General features: G+C 45.5%; 5 protein-coding genes across 5 annotated transcripts; 2 read left to right on the forward strand and 3 right to left on the reverse strand.

The window, feature by feature from the left end:
- Positions 1-996: 996 nt before the first annotated feature.
- LOC128717878 (uncharacterized) lies at positions 997-1,931 on the reverse strand. Its single transcript, XM_053811551.1, has 2 exons — positions 1,927-1,931; positions 997-1,813 (listed from the first exon to the last, which is right to left on the reverse strand). The coding sequence occupies exons 1-2, from the start codon at positions 1,929-1,931 to the stop codon at positions 997-999; spliced, it is 822 nt and encodes a 273-aa protein (XP_053667526.1).
- Positions 1,932-2,003: 72 nt separating this feature from the next.
- LOC128707128 (uncharacterized) lies at positions 2,004-3,524 on the reverse strand. The gene is made up of 3 exons (XM_053802075.1): positions 3,142-3,524; positions 2,984-3,067; positions 2,004-2,808 (listed from the first exon to the last, which is right to left on the reverse strand). Exons 1-3 carry the CDS (start codon positions 3,522-3,524, stop codon positions 2,004-2,006), a joined length of 1,272 nt encoding a protein of 423 aa, XP_053658050.1.
- A 3,643-nt stretch (positions 3,525-7,167) lies between these two features.
- Positions 7,168-13,959, forward strand: LOC128708357 (ATP-binding cassette sub-family C member 4). Its single transcript, XM_053803332.1, has 9 exons — positions 7,168-7,352; positions 9,070-9,201; positions 9,290-9,582; positions 9,874-10,271; positions 10,333-11,781; positions 11,858-12,503; positions 12,569-12,799; positions 12,863-13,556; positions 13,635-13,959. Exons 1-9 carry the CDS (start codon positions 7,168-7,170, stop codon positions 13,957-13,959), a joined length of 4,353 nt encoding a protein of 1,450 aa, XP_053659307.1.
- A 705-nt stretch (positions 13,960-14,664) lies between these two features.
- Positions 14,665-18,464, forward strand: LOC128706862 (GPI ethanolamine phosphate transferase 1). Its single transcript, XM_053801805.1, has 14 exons — positions 14,665-14,795; positions 14,861-15,027; positions 15,094-15,451; positions 15,526-15,759; positions 15,825-15,972; positions 16,039-16,230; positions 16,285-16,513; positions 16,586-16,737; positions 16,804-17,006; positions 17,067-17,260; positions 17,324-17,514; positions 17,584-17,664; positions 17,741-17,932; positions 18,177-18,464. Exons 1-14 carry the CDS (start codon positions 14,665-14,667, stop codon positions 18,462-18,464), a joined length of 2,760 nt encoding a protein of 919 aa, XP_053657780.1.
- A 26-nt stretch (positions 18,465-18,490) lies between these two features.
- Positions 18,491-20,175, reverse strand: LOC128717879 (zinc finger protein with KRAB and SCAN domains 8-like). The gene is made up of 3 exons (XM_053811552.1): positions 20,038-20,175; positions 19,224-19,975; positions 18,491-19,157 (listed from the first exon to the last, which is right to left on the reverse strand). The coding sequence occupies exons 1-3, from the start codon at positions 20,173-20,175 to the stop codon at positions 18,491-18,493; spliced, it is 1,557 nt and encodes a 518-aa protein (XP_053667527.1).
- Positions 20,176-22,460: the final 2,285 nt, after the last annotated feature.

Raw genomic sequence — 22,460 nt, forward strand, 5'->3', positions numbered from 1 at the left:
CTTATGGGTTCTGTTTAGGAATGGTAAGGTAAACCGAAAGCAACATGGAACGATTTTCAAATGTTGACAACTATGATGCGAATAATGGTTTAAAAAGGTTACAATCTATCTATCTTTCCACCATCTTGTCAATGTATTCATACGATCATGTACAACAAGACCCCATCCAAGAAGAAGGGAATGGTTGATCATGTTTTATTCTCCCACTTATGCGGTCTTATTTAATGCGTAATATAAATGCATCGATGAAATTTCCCAAAATTACCTGCCAGGACAATGAAAAGGGGGCTCCCAATTATATAGAGTTCGTTCTTTTCTCCTAACGATGGATCTGGTGGCGCACTTGCATGCGGGAAGGCGCGAATAATGAGGTGAATTATTTCAATTGACATATTACAAAAGAAAAAAAAGCATTAAAAAATATAACAAAATGAACCTACAACAAAACAAGAGCAAATAAATACTTAAAGCAAAAAAAAAATGAAAAAAGAACTCAATAAAAAAGTGAAAAAAAAGATGAGAAATTGAAAGCATGAGCAGCATAATTGACAAAAAAGCAACAGGTTGAAAAGTAGAAAATCGTTGTGGATGCACTTGTGGACGTTGTAAAAATAGAAAGACGTAACTAATAATTAAAACCAATCTCTAAAATAAAGTGTTTGGTGCGAGTGTAGGATGCGACAGAAAGGGCAAAATGAAAGAAATGAAATCGTAAGACTAATAAGCAACAAAACCAAACGAAAATTTCTGAATTATGTGGCACACACACTACAAGAGAGAGGGAGAGAGTGTGAGAGAGAGAGAGCATAAAACAATTGCATTTGCAATCTGCATATAGTGCGTGCCCGTGTAACAAAAGAACCTCTGGTGAACAGGACGATAAAACATCAATAAAATAATTAGAAACGGGAAAAGGATTCAATAGTCACATCTAAGCGTGTCCTGGCCGTAACGTGAACGTTGATCGTTTACTTTATCTGTTTTGCTTCTTAACAATCACTTCAAATACCCACAGTCTTGTGCGTGGCGGAACACATCCAGCAAACGGCGACGCCCGTACCGCGTTTGAATGGTCCGCACCGTCATAATTTGCTCCAACGGAACGGCTTCCGTACCCTCGATACTATCCAAATCCGGCACATCCGCTTCGTCCAGCAGTGAAAGTAGTATCGATTCTATCGCAATCCCGCACCCAAACCGACCGAACCGTTCCAACTCGTCCGTCAGCGCACTGGGTGGAAAAGTTTCGAGTGGATCTGTACCAAGTTCGGTCAACAGTTCGCTGAAGCTTCGGTAGTAGACGCTCAGCAGCTCTTCGTAATGCTGCGAGCGGAGCGCTTGGTCGGTACAACAGTACACGAACAGGATGATGTCTAGTACCGGGGACCCCCACCGTACCATCTGAAAGTCGATCATGCGAACGTGAGCGGTTGATCGGAAGAGAAAATTGGGTAACCAACAGTCACCGTGCGTTATCACGGAGTACTGGTTGCGTGTGTGCGTCAGCTCGACCATCATGCCGTAGATGTTTCCATCCAAGAAATTCCGAACACGACGTTCGAAACATGGCGAATATTCTTCAGGATCTTCCGCACATTCGGTCTCGAGCGCTTCCTTGCAGATGGTGACTATCCGTTGCATAAAGTTCCGGTACCATGGTTCGAGTCGGGCACTGTAGTACGTCTCCTGCAGTTCGTTTACAAGCGTCTGGAATGTGTGCGGATCTTGCAGTTTCATTGCAAACGATAGTGCGTGAAAACGCGCCAACGAACGGATGCATCGAAGACATTCGTCGAGTTCGACTCCTTTGCTCCTAGCGGTGGGTAAGTAAAAGAAATAACGATTAAAGTCATTGCCCTTAGAAGAAACCGTTAAGAAAAGTACATTATTGTATTCGACTCTCTTGATTTTTCTTGCTCGTAATACTTCATATAATTCGTTTCAATTTATTCGCTATGAATTCGTCCGTACCGTCAACAGTTAATATCCGCAGAGTCACTTGTTCACTCCAAATAGCCCATGTCGGTGGCGTGACGGAACATATCAGTTAGGCGAAGCCTTCCAGCTTGGGTCGCGATCGGGCGCAAGATCCAGATCGTTTCGATCGGAATCGATGCGTCGCCCGTGATCTTATCCAGATCTGGCACCTCCGACTCGTCCAGAAGCGAGAACGGTATCGACTCGATGCCCATACCGCACCCGAACCGGGCATACTGTTTAAGCTCCTTCTCTAGCTCCGTGTACGGGAATACGACATCCGGATCTGAGCCGAGATCGCGCAACATCTCCGCCAACCCCCCATAGTAAGCATCCAGCAAATCCTGATAGTGTGCCTCACGCAACGCTTGGCTCGTGCAGGAGTACACAAAGAAGGAAATGTCCAGCACGGGCGAACTGTAGCGGGCCAGCTGAAAATCGATCATACGCATCGCCGGCGAACTGTCGTGAAACATGAAGTTCGGCATCCAGCAATCGCCATGATTGATGACCGAGTTCTGGTTGCGTGCGTGCGTCAGATAAACCATATGGTCGTACATATCGCAGTCGAAAAATTTCGCCATCTTGCGCTCCAGCTCCGTGCCCGGATATTCGCGAGCCATTGCATCGCGCGCGATATCGAGCTGCACCTGCAGGAAGTTGTTGTACCACGACTTTAGCCGTGCATCATAGTACGTTTCCTCGACGAACTCATGTGCGATCTCGTGAAAGCGGTCCGGCTCCTGTTCCTTCATCGCAAGCGACAGGGCATGGAAGCGGCCGAGAGAACGCATGCAACGCTGACACTCCTCCAGTCCGACACCTTTGGCTCTAGGTAGAAAAAAAACGGAGTAAGGAGTACAGATTAAAGGACAGAACAATGTCAGCGTGGTAGGTGAGCCATACGGTGCTGCATGCAAACTAAGTGCGAGGCAAGTGCAATTCTAATTTCCAATTCCCATTTCGTCTAATCAACACTAATCTACTGAACCAGTGTGGTACTCACCTGGAAGCCGTCTTGTACCCGTACTGACCAAGGTCGTCCATTGCTACGAAATCATTCACACCGTCCGAGTACGCCACAAAACACCTAAAACCATCCCAAACCCAACAGAAAGCGAATGAACCAAACGGAACTCACACCAGTATTCTTACCGATCTTACCTATCGACGTCCTTGAACGGATTCTTCGGTTTGCGCGCATCCTGAAAGCGGTACAACTCCTTCAGCACGACATTGTAGAAGTTAACCTCGTTGCGAAAGAAATCCGCCGACCGGAACGTATTGCGACGCCCAACGTTCTTCGGGATCGTCTTCACTACCACATTCACCACCATCGGTTCCTGGTCCGGTTCGTTCGGTTCGCCGGTTAGCTGGATGCGGTACAGTTCGCTCAGATAAGCGTCTCCCTTGGTGAAGTTAGTTTCCGGAATCTTCCAGCTGATGCAACGCTTACCACCCGCACTGCGCACGATCTCGTCGAGCGTTTCCTCGGTAAACTTCGCCGAAATATCGCTCAACTTCACAGCAGCCCTTGGCGTATCCATGGTGAATATATTGTCCGCTTTGCGTACTTTGCAACCCAAAAGCCTGAAACCGTCACTGGTCCGACACACAGTTACGACTGAACACAGTTGCGCGGTGTGTCGTTATCGCACTCTTATCGTGACAGCCGCCTGAGGGGCCCGTGGAATTGTACACTTCGTACGGATTGGCGTACAATTGATCAATTAGGCTACAGGTCGTCTCTGCGAGGGGAACGTTTTAACTGATTCGCTACCGGAATCTGGCTCTCGGGTACTCGGCGCTAGCAACTTCGCTTGTCACCACGATGCGGGCCACATCAGCAGCAATTTTCAGTGGCCGTTCTGTGTCGTCAATCAGCAAGCGAGTTTCGGGGGAAAACACTCCAAGGAAGAAGAACACCCAACAGGAAGATAAGACACAAGCGGGGTGGAATGAATAATGTGTACGCCCAGAAACGGTTTGCCAAAGATAGCTTAGGACCGCCAAGAGTACATGAGCAAAAAAAAAATCCGCGCCGTAAACGACTTCACCAACACAGACACTACTTAATGGGCAGTTCGATTTTGCCGGGTATTGTTTTTTTTTTGCGTCGGCGTGTACAGTACATCATCATGGCTCTGATAGTGTGTGGGTGACAACGCGTGTTTATGTTTATGAAGCATAGGGCGCATAGCTCCCACATGGGTGGGAAGAAAGTTTGGTTGTGTCCGTAATCGCGCCTTCTCGTTTTGAAATAACATTCTGAAACACCCTGTATATTTGCAGTGGGCCAAAACGTGACCAGCTACAAACTGGTTAGTGAATAATAATTCGCGAATTTTAACTTAGCCAACCGATTACAAGTTAAAGAAAATCTGTCGCTAAATAAAGCCGATATATACAAACTGTTTTATTTCGTGTTTCAGCTGATAATTTTCAACCCCTGAAATCTCAAGCGGGGCGTGTAAACACGTTAATCTCTCTCTTTTTTTGCTTGTGTTTGGCCCGTACTGCCGCAGAGGGTTGAAATGTGTGCATTCATTTTCCTGCGAAGAGCCGCACTGGTCTGAGGTTTCGGCGCCTCTTCCGACGGTGCTTTATTCTCGCATTACATTTCGTTTGTTTCGGTTGCCGGGTGTTAAACAGTGAAGCGGGCAGATAGTTAGTTTAACGGGGGGTTTTAAAGTAAGAGTGCGATAAGTGATTGGTTAGTTAAGATGATTGTGGAACGAAAACGCGGGATGATTGGCGTGCCGGCACCCATTCACAACCTGTTGCAAAGCGGTGTAGAACATTGGGCAACAAAAACACACGCGTCATCGTGCAGGTGCATCCATCGGCGAACAATTATCGCTGTACAGCCATTAAGTTCTGGTGCACAAGAGACACATTTGTACACCGGTCGAATACATATGCTCACGCGGACTGTTCCTCTCGTATCGAAGGTGTTATTGGTTTTGGTTTGAAACAGTGGCATGATTTATGCTCACCGAGGAGGCAGACAGACGCACAAGAAACGAGTGACGACGACGCCGAACGTGGATAGCATATATTTTTGGAATGTTCAGTTCGCCGAACTGTCCTACGGTGGTATTATGGGCACGTCAGTCAAAGTTCTAGCCGAGGGCAGAATTTCATGTAAAGATTTTTTTTTCTTTGTTTTCTTCAGTTGAGAAACATGAGTTGCGTGTGTATGTTCGTTGCGTAATAGCAAAGGAACTTTTACGATTTCCTTCCGCTAATGCTCGGTGGGAAATATAGCAACATAGCACGTGCCAAAGCGATCAGCTTAATTATACGTTTTGCTTTGGGGCGGAGAAAGAATTGGTAGTAAGACGTCCAAAAAACTTTCAACTGCAACAAGAACGCTCATACTTCCGGTGGGCCTAAATAGTGTAGGCATATTTTGCACGACTCGTTTTTGCGTTCAAAATAATGTGACGATACAACAACAACAAAAAAAAACAATCCTTGAAACATAATGTTTGCCTTGCACCCGGCTTTCGTATCGAGCGCAGTGACCCTTTCTAAAACACGCGTGTTTGTTTAGGCCGTTTCTTATCATTATCGGAGCGAGGTTCGGAAATTGGAAAGCTACAAAAAGAATAGAAAATATCCCCCAATGTTCAAATGATTTCATGTAATTTTTTTTGCTGGGTCGACAAGACATATTCAGCATTTCTATACCACCGTGAAGAGGAACCACCGTGAGACGGCACGCGAAGGTTGCTAGATTACGCGAATGAATTCCCACTTTCAATGATGGACCAGTTTCAACACTCGTTGGCTGTGTTCCTTACGAGTTATCAAACTACATGACCAGGCAGGAGATAGTACATACGGCGTTTTGATGTTGCTGTTGCATCAACTCAACTCACCCGTGGTGCAGATTGATTCGCCCAACTCGAAGACCTGGGTTCGTGCCACAGGGCTCCGGGCGTAGTAACGACCGTCCGTAATCTAGTCTGCCGCCACAACACGTTTTACATTTCTTGGTAGCTCTTTTTGATAATTTGTCTAGAAATTGATTCGAAGTAATTTTCGTTAATACATTAACCAAAAGTTGATGTAAATTACATTGGCTAGTTAGTATGCGTTATCACAGCATCATAAAAAAGCACAGTTCTTTGACACAACGAAACCTTTCTGAGGCCACCGCCAAACGAATGGGGTATGGCCACAGTTAATCCATCCTCAAACAGTACCCATTCTTTCACTGATCGTCTCGCATTACATTCCGTTGGTATGATGACGGCATCCGTCGTCACATTCAGGATTCTGTAGCCTGTTATCAGCTTGCTGAGATTCAGCCTACTGCCGTACCTTGGGCTACCGAACCCAGTGAATGCGTAGTTATGTCTTCAGTATAGGTTAGCTCGTCGTAACGCACAGCCCTGCCCGTACACTTGGCTGTGGCTGTCGATCAATATTTGCTCATCGGGCAAACGGTGCTCCAAGTGTCATCAGCTGCCGGTGTAGGCCTCAATGAAGAATCACTTGACATCTTTAATTGACCCTCCTTACACCCTGTCAGGGACACGCTAGTTGGAAGTCAAGTTTTGTTTTTGGACAATTTATTACAATAATTGGACAAGGACGGTGCAGTGATCAGTGATCGGTGAATGATACATAAAATTTCCTTTCCGGTGAGCCCCTGCAGCGATAAGGGAACATTATTCGTGCTAGCTACACACTCAATCATTCGAACCGGCTCTTTGTCGTTTTACGCTCCAACTTCCGGTGGAAGTGATTTTACGAACGCTGAGCAATTCCATTTACGACCTTCGGCGGCATTCGTTGAGTAACCGATTCGTCTATAATCTATTTCGCAGGTTTGCAAAATTATCAGTTCCGTCCGGTAGTAGTTGTTTTTTTGCGGAACCGAGTGCCTTGAAAGTTAAGGTGACGCACTAGTACGACGCCTCTTCTTCGTGAGGTTATTAAATGTATAGCTGGTGAACTGGAAACGTTCCAATGTGCCCTCTGTGGACGTAGTGCAATGCCATCGATCATACACGATCCGGTTGCAAGTGTTTAGTGAATGTGCCTTACGACCGTACTGCTGCTTCTGGTGCATCAGTTCTGTAGCAGCGGTTCCAACGCATCCCGCCGGCAGCTCAGCCCGCTGCAAGTGATCGATCTAGTGGTTCGCCGGTTTCCACGTGTCCAGGCACCGCAGCGACGATGGACAGCTCCCCGAAGCCGGTGAAGAAAAACCCACGCAAGGGTGCCTTCTGTCTGTCGCAGCTGTTCTTCGGTTGGTTGCTGCCACTGTTCTACCGCGGATCGCGCCACGGTCTCGGCAAGGATGATCTTACCAAGTGTCTCAGGGCGGACCGATCGGAGGATCTGGGCGAAGAGTTGGAAGAGTAAGTACGCGGTGTCAATCGCTGGCAGTGATCTGATAGATTTGCGGTCAAGGCACTACGAAGCGCCGTTGTGGCGTGCTAGTTTGAATTTCGTACAGATCGACGTTGATCGGTTTTGAGCTAGTGACCTACTGAAGATGGTTGCAGGGGAGAGACGGGTGCGTTGTTTACCGATCGATTCGTTCTATTGATACATTCAGCTCGTTTTCCGCTTTGTTCTCTTGCAAGGTGGCTTCCCTTCGGAAACAAATGATTCCATTTTCATCCCTTAAGCTTATTAATTGCCCCAATCTCACCGTTTAATGGTGCATTTACAATACGATCGTCATGTTTGTTTTGCTGTCTAGACACTAGACACACTGAACGTAAAGATGGAAAACATTGTTCCTGTTCTCTTCAATTAGTATGTTGATAAATGTATTTTACACATTCTGAAATATGTACAGAACTATCCGGTTCTTCCATTTTACAGGGGAGCGTTTATCAACGCATCAAGCATCTCCACGATCACCTTGAACACTCACCCTCCCAGGGATGTTTTAGCTTTATCAACGAAAATTTATGTCACCAAGCTTTGGTGCCATCCTTTACCTTCAAGGCAGACTTGTGTGACACTGGTGTGATAAGCATCCCGTGATTAGCTGCTTCGGTATCTAATGTACTGAGCGGTACTGTTTGTACTGCCGTGCCGAACTAACCTGGGCCAATAATGTTCTACTTGTGCTGTTATAAAAAGTGTCAACAAAGCCTTGAAATGTTGGCAAACTTAGACATGTTTTTGGTTAACTTTTGTTTTATTTGGAAAAGGGGGAGCTATCTTATACCTACCGCAGAACGTTTAAGCTGCCGCTCATACTTCACGAGTGGTCGTTTGGATTAGCAAAAGGTGAACGAAAATAATAGGACCAGTATTTGCGGCACAGCCACCAACCTGCCCCATCTGGGAGGCGCGTTAGGATTTTTTTTAAATTATTCGTCTTGCTTTTTTGTACATCTATTCCAAAAAACCTGTTCTCGGACGTGCAAGCATTGGCTCTTGCTCGTGCTCCATTATTGTTGCGTGTTCGTTCGAAAGACCTAAAGAGTTGGTGCTATCTGTGGTGTTGATGTTTTTGAATTGAACTTTCGAGAATTATGGTCGCCAGTGATCGTTTAAATCCAGTTTTTACGGTGTCAAATTGGCCCCTCAATACCAACCGAATGAAATAAGCTCTGTATCAAACACTAAATTAACAAACATAATCAATCAATCCACTCAATTTCTATAGATGTGTCGATTGGACCAATTCTAAAGCACCGCAAAGCAGCTGGAACTCGTTCTAGATCGATCGATAAGCATAAAGACACCATTTGCTGGCTGCCATGTGTACCGGGAATATAGAACAGCTACTCCAACCTGTAGCTATGAATCTATTGGAACACCATTTGCAATCCTTTAGCGGAGCAATGGGCGGGAGAATTATCTCTCCAGGAAACTAAAGCAGAACGTTGTTGTTGACTGTGTTGACGACGCATCAATTATCAACAGTTCATTGCATCGGTTTGCAATGCAATAATATCAATCATCCCACATTTGTTATCGGGTGGTGCCTTTGCTAACAATCAAATCACCGCCATTGACTATCATCGGTTCTACAGCTTGAAAGCTACCGATCATTATCATTAGCTTACCAACGCGTTATTTAATTGTGTGTTTGTGTTTTTGCTTCCCCGTTAGGCAATGGGAAAAGGAGGTGTCCCAGGCACGAATCGCCAGCCGGCAACCGAAGCTACGCAATGCCCTGTTCCGCACGTTCTACAAGCAGAGCCTCTTCGATGGATTTCTCATATTTCTGTTCGTTTTAATAAAGTAAGTGCAAATGCAAATGCTGCAATCGATGGGAAGAGTACAGTAACTAACACGCGCACACCTAAACTTTCCCTCCTTCGGTCGCTAGAACCATACTGCCCGTGGTATTGGCACAGTTGCTGATACAGTTTCAAGAACCGACCAATTCAACGCACGCAGCGGTGGCAAATATTGACAATGGCGTGATTGGCACGGTACCGCCGATGGCAATGCCACTGATGATGCTTCCGGAAACAACGCATTCGCATCTGGAAAGTCTCGTGTTCGACGAGACGGCCATGATAAACAAACGACGCCGGAAACGGCGGATCCGGATCGACGACGATCAACCGGCACCGGGCAATACTATTGGTGAAAGTAAGGCAACCGTCAATCAGGAAGGTAAAAACTGAAGCTGTACTTGCTAGTTTGCATGCAATTGATTAACTGCTTGTCCGGTTCTAATCAGTCCCGCAACTTATCATTGCGTGGAATGTCGCTAAACCCAATAGAGGACGTGGATGGGTAGTGGTAGTTCATTCCGGTTTGTTTTGTTCTCGCTTGACTACAACTTATCAAGTCTTATGCCATCTTATCAAGCTGACTGGCAAAAAATCACTCCGCGCACGATGGTGATTAATTAACGTTTAGTATATTTTTTTCTCTCCATTCCATCATTCCCCACCATACTAGATGATACCTTGGTGACAACTATGTTTCCTGACATGAGCGAAGTGCTCGGGGCAGCAGCCGAAGATTCGGCGGTCGCCGCCAACAGCACCCTCGTAGACGATCTCTCCGATTTCCTGCACCATGCGTGGAATGATGCATTTTGGCTGTCGGGACTGCTGGTACTGTTGACGTTGTTCGGTTGTTTCTGCTGCCACCATTCGGATCTGCGAGAGCGTCTCGTCGGAGCCAGAATGCGCATTGCCTGCTGCTCGTTGATCTACCGCAAAACGCTCCGGATGTCGAGGAAGGCGGCTGGGCAAACGCCCGCCGGGTATATGATCAATTTGCTGTCGAACGATGTGAGTCGTTTGGATTACGGCTTCATCTACATGCACTACGTGTGGGTGTTGCCGTTTCAGGTAAGTTTGCACAACAAAACGACGTGTTTAGAGGGGTGTTAATTGAATCGTTCCATTCCAGGCATGCTTTACCTGTTATCTCATCTGGCGCCGGGTACAATGGGCCGCTATCGTCGGTGTGGTTGGGCTGCTGGTCAAAACTATTCCCGTGCAAACCGGGCTCAGCCGGTTGAGCTCGATCATACGTATGCGGGTGGCCAAAAAGACGGATCAGCGTGTTGGTATCATGAACGAGCTGATCCAGGGCATCCAGGTGATCAAGATGTACGCGTGGGAGAAACCGTTCCACAAGGTCGTGTCGATAGCGCGCAAGAAGGAGGTGCGCCAGATACGTTGGGCGTCGTACATCCGTGGCATCTATCTGAGCACGATGGTGTTTACCGAGCGATCCACACTGTTTCTTGCGATCGCCTGCTGCGTGATCGAGGGACGCTCCATCACGGCGGATATCGTGTTCCCGATGGCACAGTTCTTTAACATTCTCCAGCTTACGGCGGCCATCTTTTATCCACTTGCCGTGTCGCTCGGTGCCGAAGCGCTCGTATCGATCGACCGCATACAGGAGTTTTTGGCGTTGGAGGAACACGATGCAAAACCGCAGTCGTCTACCGGCGGACTGCAGCGTCATCTGAACGATCTTCATCTGATCGAGGACCACAGTAAGCCAGCGCTGGATCTACAGAAGGTTACCGCGAGCTGGGAAGAAACGACCGAAAAGACTTTGAAGGATATCACCGTGAAGATCGACGTCGGTAAGCTGCTGGCAGTGATTGGACCGGTTGGTGCTGGTAAAAGTTCGCTGCTGCAGATGTTGCTCGGTGAGCTTCCGATTCAAAACGGGACGGCAACCATCAATGGGGACGTATCGTACGGCTCACAAGAACCGTGGCTATTTACTGGTACGGTGCGAAACAATATACTGTTCGGGTTGCCGTACGATCGTCACCGGTATCAGGCGGTAGTGCGACACTGTGCCCTTGCGACAGATTTCCAACAACTTCCGGACGGTGATAAAACGGTGGTAGGCGAACGGGGCACTTCACTGTCCGGTGGACAGCGTGCCCGGGTCAGTTTGGCGCGTGCCGTGTACAACAATGCATCTATCTATCTGCTCGATGATCCACTCAGTGCCGTCGATGCTCACGTTGGTAAGCATCTGTTCGACGAGGTGATCGGTCCGCGAGGGTATCTCGCGCAGAAGCAGAAAGCAACGCGTGTGCTAGTGACGCACCAAGTGCACTTTCTCAAGGAAGCCGACTGGATCGTGATCATCGAGGGTGGTAAAATTGTAACCCAAGGAACGTACACGGAGCTGGCTAATGGAAAGATTGATTTTGGCAAGCTGCTGAAATCCGGCAGTACTGAGAAGAACGATTCGGACGAGAAAGTTCTATCGGCGGACATTCCGGAAGACGAAATACCGTTCATTGACGGTGTTACGCTCGATGGGTATAAGCTGCTGAAGGGTAGTACCATCTCGTTACGCGGCATTACCCCAAGTTCTTGTGCGGTAAGTTAACATTCAGCATGTTTTCTACGTGTTTAGTAAGAACAGGGTTTAATTTTTTTGTTCTCTCAAATTGTAGTCCAGTGTGGCGGAAAATCTGTGCGGCCGGCAGGTAGCGGAGGACCAGGCGGAAGGTAGCATCTCGTGGCGCATTTGGGCAACCTACTTCCTATCGGGTGGCAATATTATAATGCTACTCTTCACCTTCTTCATGTTGCTGTTGTCACAAGCGATCGTCAGTGGGTCGGATTACTTCGTAACGTACTGGACGCGGCAGGAAGAATTGCGACTGGTGAACGAATTCGCAGTGCATGTGTCGACCGTTGACTTTCTGTACACGTACGGCGTGATCATCATCTGTGTGGTCCTGTTCACCATCTTCCGGGGCTATCTGTTTTTCAACATTTGCATGAAAGCTTCGCGGAATCTGCACGATCGTATGTTTGCCCGCATTCTGACCGCACCGATGCGCTTCTTCGATACGAATCCCTCCGGACGTATTCTGAACCGCTTCTCCAAGGACATGGGAGCGATCGACGAGTTGCTGCCGAAGGCGATGATTGAAGCCATCCAGATATTGTTAGTTATGACTGGTATTTTAACGATGATCACGATCGTGAATCCGCTGCTGCTGGTGCCACTGCTCGGAGCCGTTTTGCTGTATGCCATTGCGCTGAAACTGTATCTGCGACCAATTCAAGACTTGAAACGATTGGAAGGAATCAGTAAGTCCATTGAAACTTCAACATGGACAAGCTCTCATCATTTTGGTTTCTTTGTATCACAACAGCACGCAGTCCGGTGTTTTCACATCTTTCGGCCACACTTTCCGGTTTATCGACTATCCGCTCGAGTGGTGTCCAGGAGAAGATTCGGGAAGAATTCGACGATCTTCAGAATGTCCACTCGGCCGTCTGGCAGTTGACGATGGCCAGCAATGCTGCTCTCGGACTGTGGCTTGACTGTATCAGTACGGCTTTCGTGGCTTGTGTTACATTTAGTTTTATTGTGCTACATCAAGGTACGATCGGAACGGGTGATGACTGGAAAAGTATTGCTTGCTAAAAGTGGCCATTCTTTGCAGATACCTTCAGTGCTAACGTGGGTTTAGCAATCTCGCAGGCACTCATTCTCACGGGTATGGTACAGTACGGTATCCGTCAGACGACTGAATCGATTCAGCAGATGACGGCCGTCGAGCGTGTCGTGCAGTACACCGAAATTTCCCCCGAGACAGATCCACCCAAAGTGCCACCGGGCGATTGGCCGTGGAAAGGACAGGTTCAGTTCCACAACATGTCACTCCGCTATGAACGGGACGCGCCGCCCGTGTTGAAGAACCTGGAACTTGTTATCGAACCCACGTGGAAGGTGGGAATCGTTGGTCGTACGGGTGCGGGTAAATCGTCCCTCATCGGAGCGCTGTTTCGGTTAGCACGTATCGAGGGACGCATAATGATCGATGGTATTGATACGGGAGTGATCGCTCTTGAAGCGTTACGTTCGAAGATATCGATCATCCCGCAGGATCCGGTACTGTTCAGTGCCACCATACGCTACAACCTGGATCCGTTCAGTTTATACGACGATGACATGCTGTGGCGGGCAATCGGTGAAGTTGAGCTTCGTCCCGCCATCAGCGGGCTGGACTTTATGGTGACGGAAGGAGGCTCAAACTTTAGTGTCGGTCAACGGCAGCTCATCTGTCTAGCTCGAGCAATTCTGCGCAACAACAAGATCTTGGTGCTGGATGAAGCGACGGCAAATGTAGATCCACAGTAAGTAGCACCACCAGCATTTGTGGGGTGTGATTTGCTACAGTTCCAACCCATGTACTTAATCATCCTTTTTTGCAGAACGGACGCATTGATACAAAAAACTATCAGGGAAAAGTTTAAACACTGCACGGTGCTTACGGTTGCGCATCGGCTGCACACGGTAATGGATTCCGATCGCATACTCGTGATGGATGCCGGTGAAGCTCGGGAATTTGACGTTCCTCACGTGCTGCTACAGCAGGATGGTAGCATTCTAAAGGAGATGGTCGAAGCTACCGGACCGTCCGAGTCGGAATCTCTGAAGCGAATTGCGGCGGGCACTTATGAACGACTGGATCCCAACCGCCATCTTATGAACGGAATGCCAAATCCGTGGCGTTTCGGTAAAGAAACACCCCAATGAACTAGATCATAACACATCCAGCGGTAAAACGGGACAAATCTCTGTGCTGTCCATTACCAGAAGCTACTGGTACTGCCTTCTTAATTTGGTGAGTCTTACTCGGTAGACCGGGTATCGAAACAATACATCACATCACAGCAAACGTCCATGGTCCAGTGAGCTGTTGAATACGTACAAGCTTTATAACACTGGAGATCGTATATTGGTGTTTTGTTATCAGTGTGTTGTTTATTGAGCGCTTATATTACTACTTACCCTCGTGCACGGTACTTTGACGATCGAACAACGGTAATCTACAAAACTTTATGTACTTTAAATATTAAGAATCACGTCCTGGGATTGTGGCAATTGTGGCCAAAAGTTTACAAAAGAAATAAAACGCAGTCAATTTGGATATTTTTACACCTTCTTTGTCTAGTTAGAGTTATTCAAAGCTAAAGATGTCATGATGATATGGTCAGTAGCGCGAGCCTTGCAGTCACGTGTTCGCCACCGTTCAATTTCAAAATAAAACATCGAATGCGCTATGTGTTTGTTCCGTCTGAACATCGAACGCGTTTTGACAGCTATGCAACACGGACGTTTTGTTTGTTTTGCTTTATCGGTTCGAACATCGGGAGCAATACGATGCAATTTTGGTTATCTACGCTAGTCATGTCGAGTGCTTTTTGCCTACAGTATTGATACTAAACCAAAATAAAAGCCATGAAACTGCTTCTGGTGGCAGTGGTGATTCACGTACTGTTTTTGCTGTCCATTTTCTACATCCATTTCCAATCACCGATTCTTAAAGGACTACCGGATGGAGCGGAACACGATCAACCACCGGCAGATAGGTGAGAAAAGGTTTCGTTTGTTTTATGCCGAAATTGCACTTAATGAAACCTCTATTTCGCTACAGACTGGTACTATTCGTTGGTGATGGTTTGAGAGCCGAATCGTTTCTCAAGTTCAATCTAAATCGTACCACATTTCTGCGGAATATTCTTTTAAATGAGGGTGTGTTTGGTATAGCGAACACACGGGTCCCAACCGAATCGCGACCAGGTCATGCTGCTTTGTTGGGAGGTAAGGAACAAAGGCTGTCTCGTAACTTCGAACGCTCATTCAAATCCATATTTAACATTCACGCAGGCGTTTACGAAGATCCAAGTGCCGTATTCCGTGGATGGAAAGAGAACCCGGTCGAGTTCGACTCGGTGCTAAATCGTTCCAGCGTCAGCTATTGCTGGGGTAGCCCAGATATAGTGCACATGTTTTCCCGCGGAGCCATCCCGGGACGAGTGCATGTGGCGGCGTACGATAGCAATGATGAGAGTTTCGCACAGTCGGCCAACACGTCCCTGCTCGACATTTGGGTGTTTGATCGGGTTCGTCAATTTCTGTCCGGGGAGCAAACGGAACGGGTGATATTGTCACAGAAAAAAGTAATTCTGTTTCTGCACCTGCTCGGTTTGGATACGGCGGGCCATGTTCACAAGCCTCATTCAGAGTGAGTACTAGTAGAAAGATATTCTTGGGTAGCCATTTCCATCTATTAGAACACTCACGTGCTGTCCATTGTAGTCTTTTCACAGAAAACCTTATAGCAGTGGATAAGGGTATAGAATCCATCGTGGGACTGATAGAACATGCCACAGAAAACGACGGAAAGACGGCGTTTATTTTCACATCCGATCACGGTATGACTGATCAAGGATCGCACGGTGCAGGCGATCCGCATGAGACGGAAACTCCGTTTCTGGCTTGGGGGGCAGGTTTCAAGCATTGGAAAGAGACCATTCCTGCACCGGATAATGAGTATGTATATAAGGTACGCGTAGCATATTTTGGAAAGGTTATTAATCCGTAATCTTTTTCATCAGCCATGTCTTAGAGCTAAACAAGCAGAGCATACCTGTACATCACATCAACCAAGCCGATGCTGCCCCACTCATGGCTGCAGTACTAGGCATAAGCGTACCAAAAAATAGTTTAGGCAGATTACCCCGTTCATTGCTGAGAGTGTCAGAGGTAAGCATGAGAGTTGTCCTGATAACAACTCGAAACATATGTGTATGTATCGTACAATCGTTACAGGAATATGCAGCCTGGGCAATGCGTAACAATGCGGAACAACTCCTCTCGCAGTACTACCGCTGGCAACGGCAATCGGAAGGCAAAATGTTGCAATGGTTAATAAGCACAAAGCAAACTGGTTTTAAGGTTTTGATAGAAGCGCTCCAGGCAGAGATTGCAGATGCAGCACACCGCAAACACTACACCGAAGTGGTAAGCCTACTACGGTGGGCAGTTATCATTATTTATAACATTCTTTCTTTGTAGCAATCTTTATGCAAAATGCTTATCGATACGACGCTCAATGCGATCGAATATTTTCAATCCTACTACAAACCGCATCTCTTTGTGGCCCTTACACTGACCATGTTGGGGTGGGTGTTTTTGCTTGCCAGAGAAACTTGTTCCCCAGCTAAAAACCGTGTATTTGCCCATAGTCGAACTGTTGCCTTTGCCGCTGTGATAGTAGCGGTCGCTGTTGTACTTTTTAACATTGGTAAGATCGGTCTTTTTAACGATCCTAGAAGTATCATAATTAATAACCCGGGTTTTTTTGTTGTTGTTGTAGCACAAGACACACCGACAGTGGTAATATTATACTTTGTAATCCCCATCACAATTTGGGGCTACATCGGTTCATACTGGCGACAGTATGCGCCCCTGTTGCAAGGAAAGGCCGTGATGTACTCGGCAGTATTCATCGTTGCCGCAGAAGCGCTGGTAAATGTTTTCTTTACAAACCGTACGGATTAATCGCACAAAGTGTTAAGGATTCTTTTTGCTTAGGTACTAGCATTTTTAGATCGCCGAATATTAGCACCGTTGTTGTGGGTTCATTGTCTGCTCGTGCTAAAACCGCTTCTAAACAGAAATGCATTAAAGACAATCAGCAGATCGGTAGCACTGCAGTGGATAGGTTGCAATCTGCTGTTGTCCGGATTTTTCTTGCTTCCCTCCATAGGACGAGATAATTCGAACGTGTTTCTATTGTAAGTTGTAACGGTGTGTGTTATATGCTGATTAATACAAGTTGCTGGTAAATTTTACAGGTGCCTTTCGATCGTCCTTTGGGCATTAACCAATACCATGGTTTTGAGTGTGTCGAAAAATTCTCCCGTTTACAAAGCCGTTGCATTGCTGGTGCAAATACTGCAAGCAATGAACTTTTGCCATTTGATTTATCTCATCGAACGATCGTCAACCGTTCCACAGTGGAGTAGATCTTTATGTTGGATTTTCTCAAGTATTTCATATAATTATTACTTTATATAAAGAACACCATTGTATTATTCACTTACTATTTTAGCTTTCGGTTTGTTGTTGCCATTCTGCACAACTACTTCCATTCCGGATCGGATTCTGGCATTATTTGGCGGTCTGAGCGGCCCCTACATGATGCTTTCGCTCTCCTACGAACCATTGTTCTTGTTGTGTTTCTATTACACACTCTATCTGTGGCTTTATGTGGAAAACATTACACGGAACAAGCAGATAAAGGTAAGTGGGAGTGCTGTTAAATCTCATCCACGTTTCATTCGCTTTTCCTTTTGTTAAAATGATTGGCAGTTGGCAGATTTCTATTTTACTTCGACGCATCACACAGAAGGAAACATTAATTTTGAACACACAAGGCGTACGTTCGGATTTGTAAGTACCAGATGGACGTAAAGGAAATCTCAAGTAGTGAAGGGTGTTTATCATAAAGATTGTTTCTCCTTTTCAGATGCTATTTCTGCTAGCTTGCTTCTTCGGGACCGGCAATTTGGCCACTGTCAGCTCTTTCGATCCCAATTGGGTCCGATGCTTCGTAACCACCTTCTCACCATTCACGATGATGGCATTGATTGTACTTAAGCTGTTAATACCAGTGCTTTTGCTGGTTTGTGTTCTGAAAGCGATGGGTATTATATGCTCGGTAAGTTGTTATGCTTTTTTTTCGTTAGAACGGCCGGGCCATATCGACTTATATTACCATGTAGCCGGATAGTCAGTCCTTGCTATGGGGGATTGGCCCGGGTGGGATTTAGGTTCGGTCCGTTCGTGTAAAGACCGGCGCCGCTACCATCATACCACCGGGCCGCTCTAGTTGTTCTATTTGATATGGATGAATCGGCTGGATAATAAAACCTTTCTTTCTTTTGTCTTCTCATCGAACACAGGTACACAAGATGAAAATCTTCAGTCTCACACTGATCGTGTGCGATTGGATGTGTTTGAACTTTTTCTTTATGGTCCAAAACAAAGGTTCGTGGATGGATATTGGTTCCTCCATATCGCACTTCGTTATCCTGGAATGTACGACGATCGTCGTAATGATGCTGTACGAATTGGTTCGCTTGGTGACAGAAGTTTCACTGGCCGGAAGGAACCCACGATCGCGGCAACTACCGGAACAATTAATGTCTTCGCAGTACTTGCCGTATTCCAATAAAGAGCGAAGCGAGTGAAAACAGCAACATTCATGAAGTTACGATCATCCCGTGATGTATTCCTCCGTGCCTTTTACGCTCGGTTCCAGTAAGAGATGCTTCTGGTGGATCTTGAGATGTTGTGCGACTGCATTGCTTTTAGCGAAAGCTTTGCCGCAGATGTTACAAACGTACGGGCGCTCACCGGTGTGAATTCGTCGGTGTGCCGTTAGGTCACATTGTTGAGAAAATTTTCGCTCACATATTTCACATTCATACGGTTTCTCACCGGTGTGCGTTCGCATGTGCAGTTGCAGTAGAAACACACGTGCAAATGCACGATTACACACTGTGCATACGTGCGATTTTTCATTCGTGTGTCGTCGCATATGTACCTTTAGATTGCTGCTCTCGGTGAACCGTTTGTCGCATACGAGGCATGAGTACGGTTTAGTGCCGGAATGTCGCCGTTCGTGCAAATCCAATGCGGCCAACGTTTTAAAGCGCTTGGAGCAGTGCCGACAACCGAACGGCCGTTCACCAGTATGTGTTCGCAGATGTGCCGTGAGTGCGGATTGTGAAACCCACCGTTTGTCGCAGAACGAACAGATGAAGAGTTTTTTCTGTGGCCGTTGATCCAAACAGTCCGGTATGTTTTGATCGCTGAAGACACTTTTTGCATGGTCAGCACTTTGCAAACAACGGGTTTGATGTGATTTTAGTGTTTGCGAGCTGCAAAAGGGAAATAGTTAGATAAAGCCACCAGAATGATACGCACTTACCGCAACGAAAACATACCTGTCGAATCTTTTCAAACATTCTTCACATGCAAAAATGCTGTGCGATAGCAGGTGACGAGCGTAGTGTTTCATGGTGACGAAACTTGCCCCACACTGTTCACAGCTGTATTTCAAATCGTTCGCGATACCGACACTATCTGCATCAGATCCATACTCAATGCCACCGATGTTTGCTTCGTCTATCGCTTGAATTACTTCAAATGTATCACCATTCTCCTGTTCCTCGTATACCTCATCGCACAGGTCTTCACTGGGGTCGTTTGTTTCTTCCTTGTACAGAAAATCGTTCTCGGTTTGGGTATCGCTAGTATAAAGCAGTTGAACATGTTTCGACTCATCTATATACTCCTCAATTATTCTACCATCTTCTTGCTGCTGTATGCACAACAACAACCCGGCCGTTTTTGTATCAGTGATTTCGACATCTTTCGCTGTATCAGTGCCATCGTCAAGCTGATGGAATATATCGACCGTTTGCTCTTCCTTGACGGGGGTTTCTTCTTCAAATAGGGGTGAATGTGGTGCTGATGGTACGAGCTCATAAGATACATTTTCATTAGCCAAATCACCATAAGTATCGTCTTCTATTGTCATATCAGCTATTTCACTGCTGCTCTGCGCATCGTTTGAGATGAGGTTCATCAACAGATCGTTAGTCTTTTGGCAACGTAGAACAAAGCGTTCGGCAATCGCTACATCATTAAGACAGTTGCCACAAATGTACTTGGAAAAGGCATCATTTTCAGATATCTGTAACACGAAGAAGCCATTATCGAAAACGTAAGTAACCGAAATATCCTACATGCTCTTACCGCTATAGCACCATTTCGGGCGATTAGGTCGCTGATGGTCGAATTAAATTCATCTAGCGTATCGAACACATAGATCATATCCTTCTCTTCTGTTAAACAACATCGACAGCCGGGAGATAGTAGCACTTCCTCATCCATGTTTTAATGTTAACAACCTTTAGTTTTTTGCACTTTTTGTCCAAAATCTTGCATTACGATTTCACTTGTTACGAAAACGGTGTTGGATGTTGTTTGTTTACGTTTCGTAGCGGTTTGTTGTAGATACGGATTTATTTCTATACCAGTTTGACAGATCCCAAATTTGTCAATTGGCGTCCCGAAAAGATTCGACAGTTTGACGCCGAATAGGACGAACACGTTTTTTCAACCGTACCGTTATATACGCGTTATTCAAAGAGTTAAAGGGTGCCACAATCTGTTACTTTTTAAGTGCTTCCAAGTGAATTTTGTCTTTAAGTAGCCAGTGAAAAACTAAAAAGTAGCAAAAAGGAGGACAACCAAATAAAAAATGGGGGTCCAAGACCCTGGGGGGAGTATTCCCCTGAAAAACTATTACGACGCGTTGTGCGATGTCGGGGAACCTAAACGCAAAATGGGGAAAAAATCTAGCATGGCCTCGAGTAGCACAAACCACGTGCTAGAGGAGGAGATAGTGTTGGTAATGGAATCTGCAGTGGAAGGAAAAGACCTAACAAGATGTAACCCATTTTTGTTGCAAAAAGTGATTGAAAACGCTCTAGGTAGCAAACCGGAGCAAGTGAATCGCATTCGCGGGGGAAAGCTCATGATCAAAGTGAAAAACGAAAAATTGGCGGAAAGGGCCCAAAATATCAAGAAAATATCGAACACCAACGGTGATATAACAGTAAAAGTGTACGAACATCCTACGCTCAACACTACTAAAGGGGTAATCCGCTGTCCAGATATAGAGTTCATGACCGAAAAGGACATACTAGAAGGTCTAAAAAATCAAAAAGTTGTTGAAGTGAACATTATGAAGAGAAAAGTGGAAGGTGAATTAATTAACACACAAACGGCAATTATTACATTCAAATCTATGAGAACACCACGATCTGTCGATTTTGGACTCTATCCGATATTAGTGAACCTATACATCCCAAAACCCATGAGATGCGCAACATGTCTGAAAATCGGACACACAAAAAAATGGTGCAAAGGTGAACGTACGTGTGCCAACTGCAGCCTGCCGGTTCACGAGGATAATTGCTTGACAACTAAATGCGTATCATGTGGAGACAACCACAATACACTCAATAAAGACTGCCCCGTATACGTAGACGAGATGGAAATTCAAAAGATTAAAACTACAAACAGGCTCACATACAACGAAGCAAAAATAATTAGACGTAGACAATGCCCTATGCCCCCTAAAAAATACACAGTAACAGAAAAAACATACGCACAAGCTACAAAAAATAACGAAACAAATATCGTAACAGCACAGACAAATACACAAAACGAAAACAATTCTACCACAGAAAATAACCAAATTACAGAAAAAGAAACACCCATACAGACAGTAGAACAAACAATACAACCAACTACATCCAAAACAAACTACAATGAAAACAGTAATGTAACGAACACAGTACCCAAAACACAAGACGGGACAACAATCCCTGAAACACCCTTATCCCAAGAAGAAAAAATCAAAGTCCTTCTAAAGAAGACATATGAAAAAAAACTACTTAAATAAGGGAAAAAAAAAAATAAATAAAAAATCACAAAAAAAAAACAAAAAACAAAAAACAATACAAAACAGCAATACATATCCAAGCTAGAACAATGTTTCTCTCACATCGTTAAATGGCCTAAGAGTAATGCAAGTAAACATTCAAGGGCTTATCAAAAACAACGATGAACTAAAAAAAATAATAATGGATAAAAACATAGACATTGCATGCTTACAAGAAACGTGGCTTACTGAAAATACTGCAAAAGATGTAAAAATTCCCAATTACCACCACGTATACCAAACAAGAGCAGATGGATACGGAGGGAGCAGTCCCACATAGCCAAAAACTGAAATACGACCATTGAAAGACCGATATAAGGAGTCGTAATTGATTACATAAATGAGGACAAGCAGCAGCAATCATAAGACTCGTTACGAAAATTTGAGGAAGCGTTACGTGAAAATTAAATGCGTTACGCTTTGAAATCGTTTCAGTAACGTCTGAAATATTTCTGAAACGATATTTAGGTTCTTGTGAAATATTTCTCATAAATAAATGAAACATTTCAGACTCGTTAAATACTGTTCGTTTTAATTTTATTCTTCGTTCTGCTCGAGTGAGAGAAAGAGGCAACAGGATTTGCATTCTCTTTCTGTTGCATGGATTGGTTCGGAGATAATATTTTGGTTGAACATACATGTGCAAAGATTCGCAGAAATTGTTGCT

This window comes from Anopheles marshallii, chromosome 2, assembly GCF_943734725.1.
Source record: "Anopheles marshallii chromosome 2, idAnoMarsDA_429_01, whole genome shotgun sequence".
Taxonomy (NCBI): domain Eukaryota; kingdom Metazoa; phylum Arthropoda; class Insecta; order Diptera; family Culicidae; genus Anopheles; species Anopheles marshallii.

Excerpts from the sequence above, each read along its gene's own strand:
- LOC128707128 (XM_053802075.1), bottom strand. The coding sequence starts at position 3,524 with ATGGATACGCCAAGGGCTGCTGTGAAGTTGAGCGATATTTCGGCGAAG. Across the intron at positions 3,068-3,141 it reads CCGTTCAAGGACGTCGATAG|GTGTTTTGTGGCGTACTCGG; the intron begins GTAAGATCGGTA and ends GGATGGTTTTAG. Across the intron at positions 2,809-2,983 it reads GGGTACAAGACGGCTTCCAG|AGCCAAAGGTGTCGGACTGG; the intron begins GTGAGTACCACA and ends TTTTCTACCTAG.
- LOC128708357 (XM_053803332.1), top strand. The coding sequence starts at position 7,168 with ATGGACAGCTCCCCGAAGCCGGTGAAGAAAAACCCACGCAAGGGTGCC. Across the intron at positions 9,202-9,289 it reads TTTCTGTTCGTTTTAATAAA|AACCATACTGCCCGTGGTAT; the intron begins GTAAGTGCAAAT and ends TTCGGTCGCTAG. Across the intron at positions 12,800-12,862 it reads TTTTATTGTGCTACATCAAG|ATACCTTCAGTGCTAACGTG; the intron begins GTACGATCGGAA and ends CATTCTTTGCAG.
- LOC128706862 (XM_053801805.1), top strand. The coding sequence starts at position 14,665 with ATGAAACTGCTTCTGGTGGCAGTGGTGATTCACGTACTGTTTTTGCTG. Across the intron at positions 15,028-15,093 it reads TCATGCTGCTTTGTTGGGAG|GCGTTTACGAAGATCCAAGT; the intron begins GTAAGGAACAAA and ends ACATTCACGCAG. Across the intron at positions 17,007-17,066 it reads AATTCGAACGTGTTTCTATT|GTGCCTTTCGATCGTCCTTT; the intron begins GTAAGTTGTAAC and ends TAAATTTTACAG.
- LOC128717879 (XM_053811552.1), bottom strand. The coding sequence starts at position 20,175 with ATGGATGAGGAAGTGCTACTATCTCCCGGCTGTCGATGTTGTTTAACA. Across the intron at positions 19,976-20,037 it reads CCCGAAATGGTGCTATAGCG|ATATCTGAAAATGATGCCTT; the intron begins GTAAGAGCATGT and ends TTCGTGTTACAG. Across the intron at positions 19,158-19,223 it reads TGTTTGAAAAGATTCGACAG|CTCGCAAACACTAAAATCAC; the intron begins GTATGTTTTCGT and ends TCCCTTTTGCAG.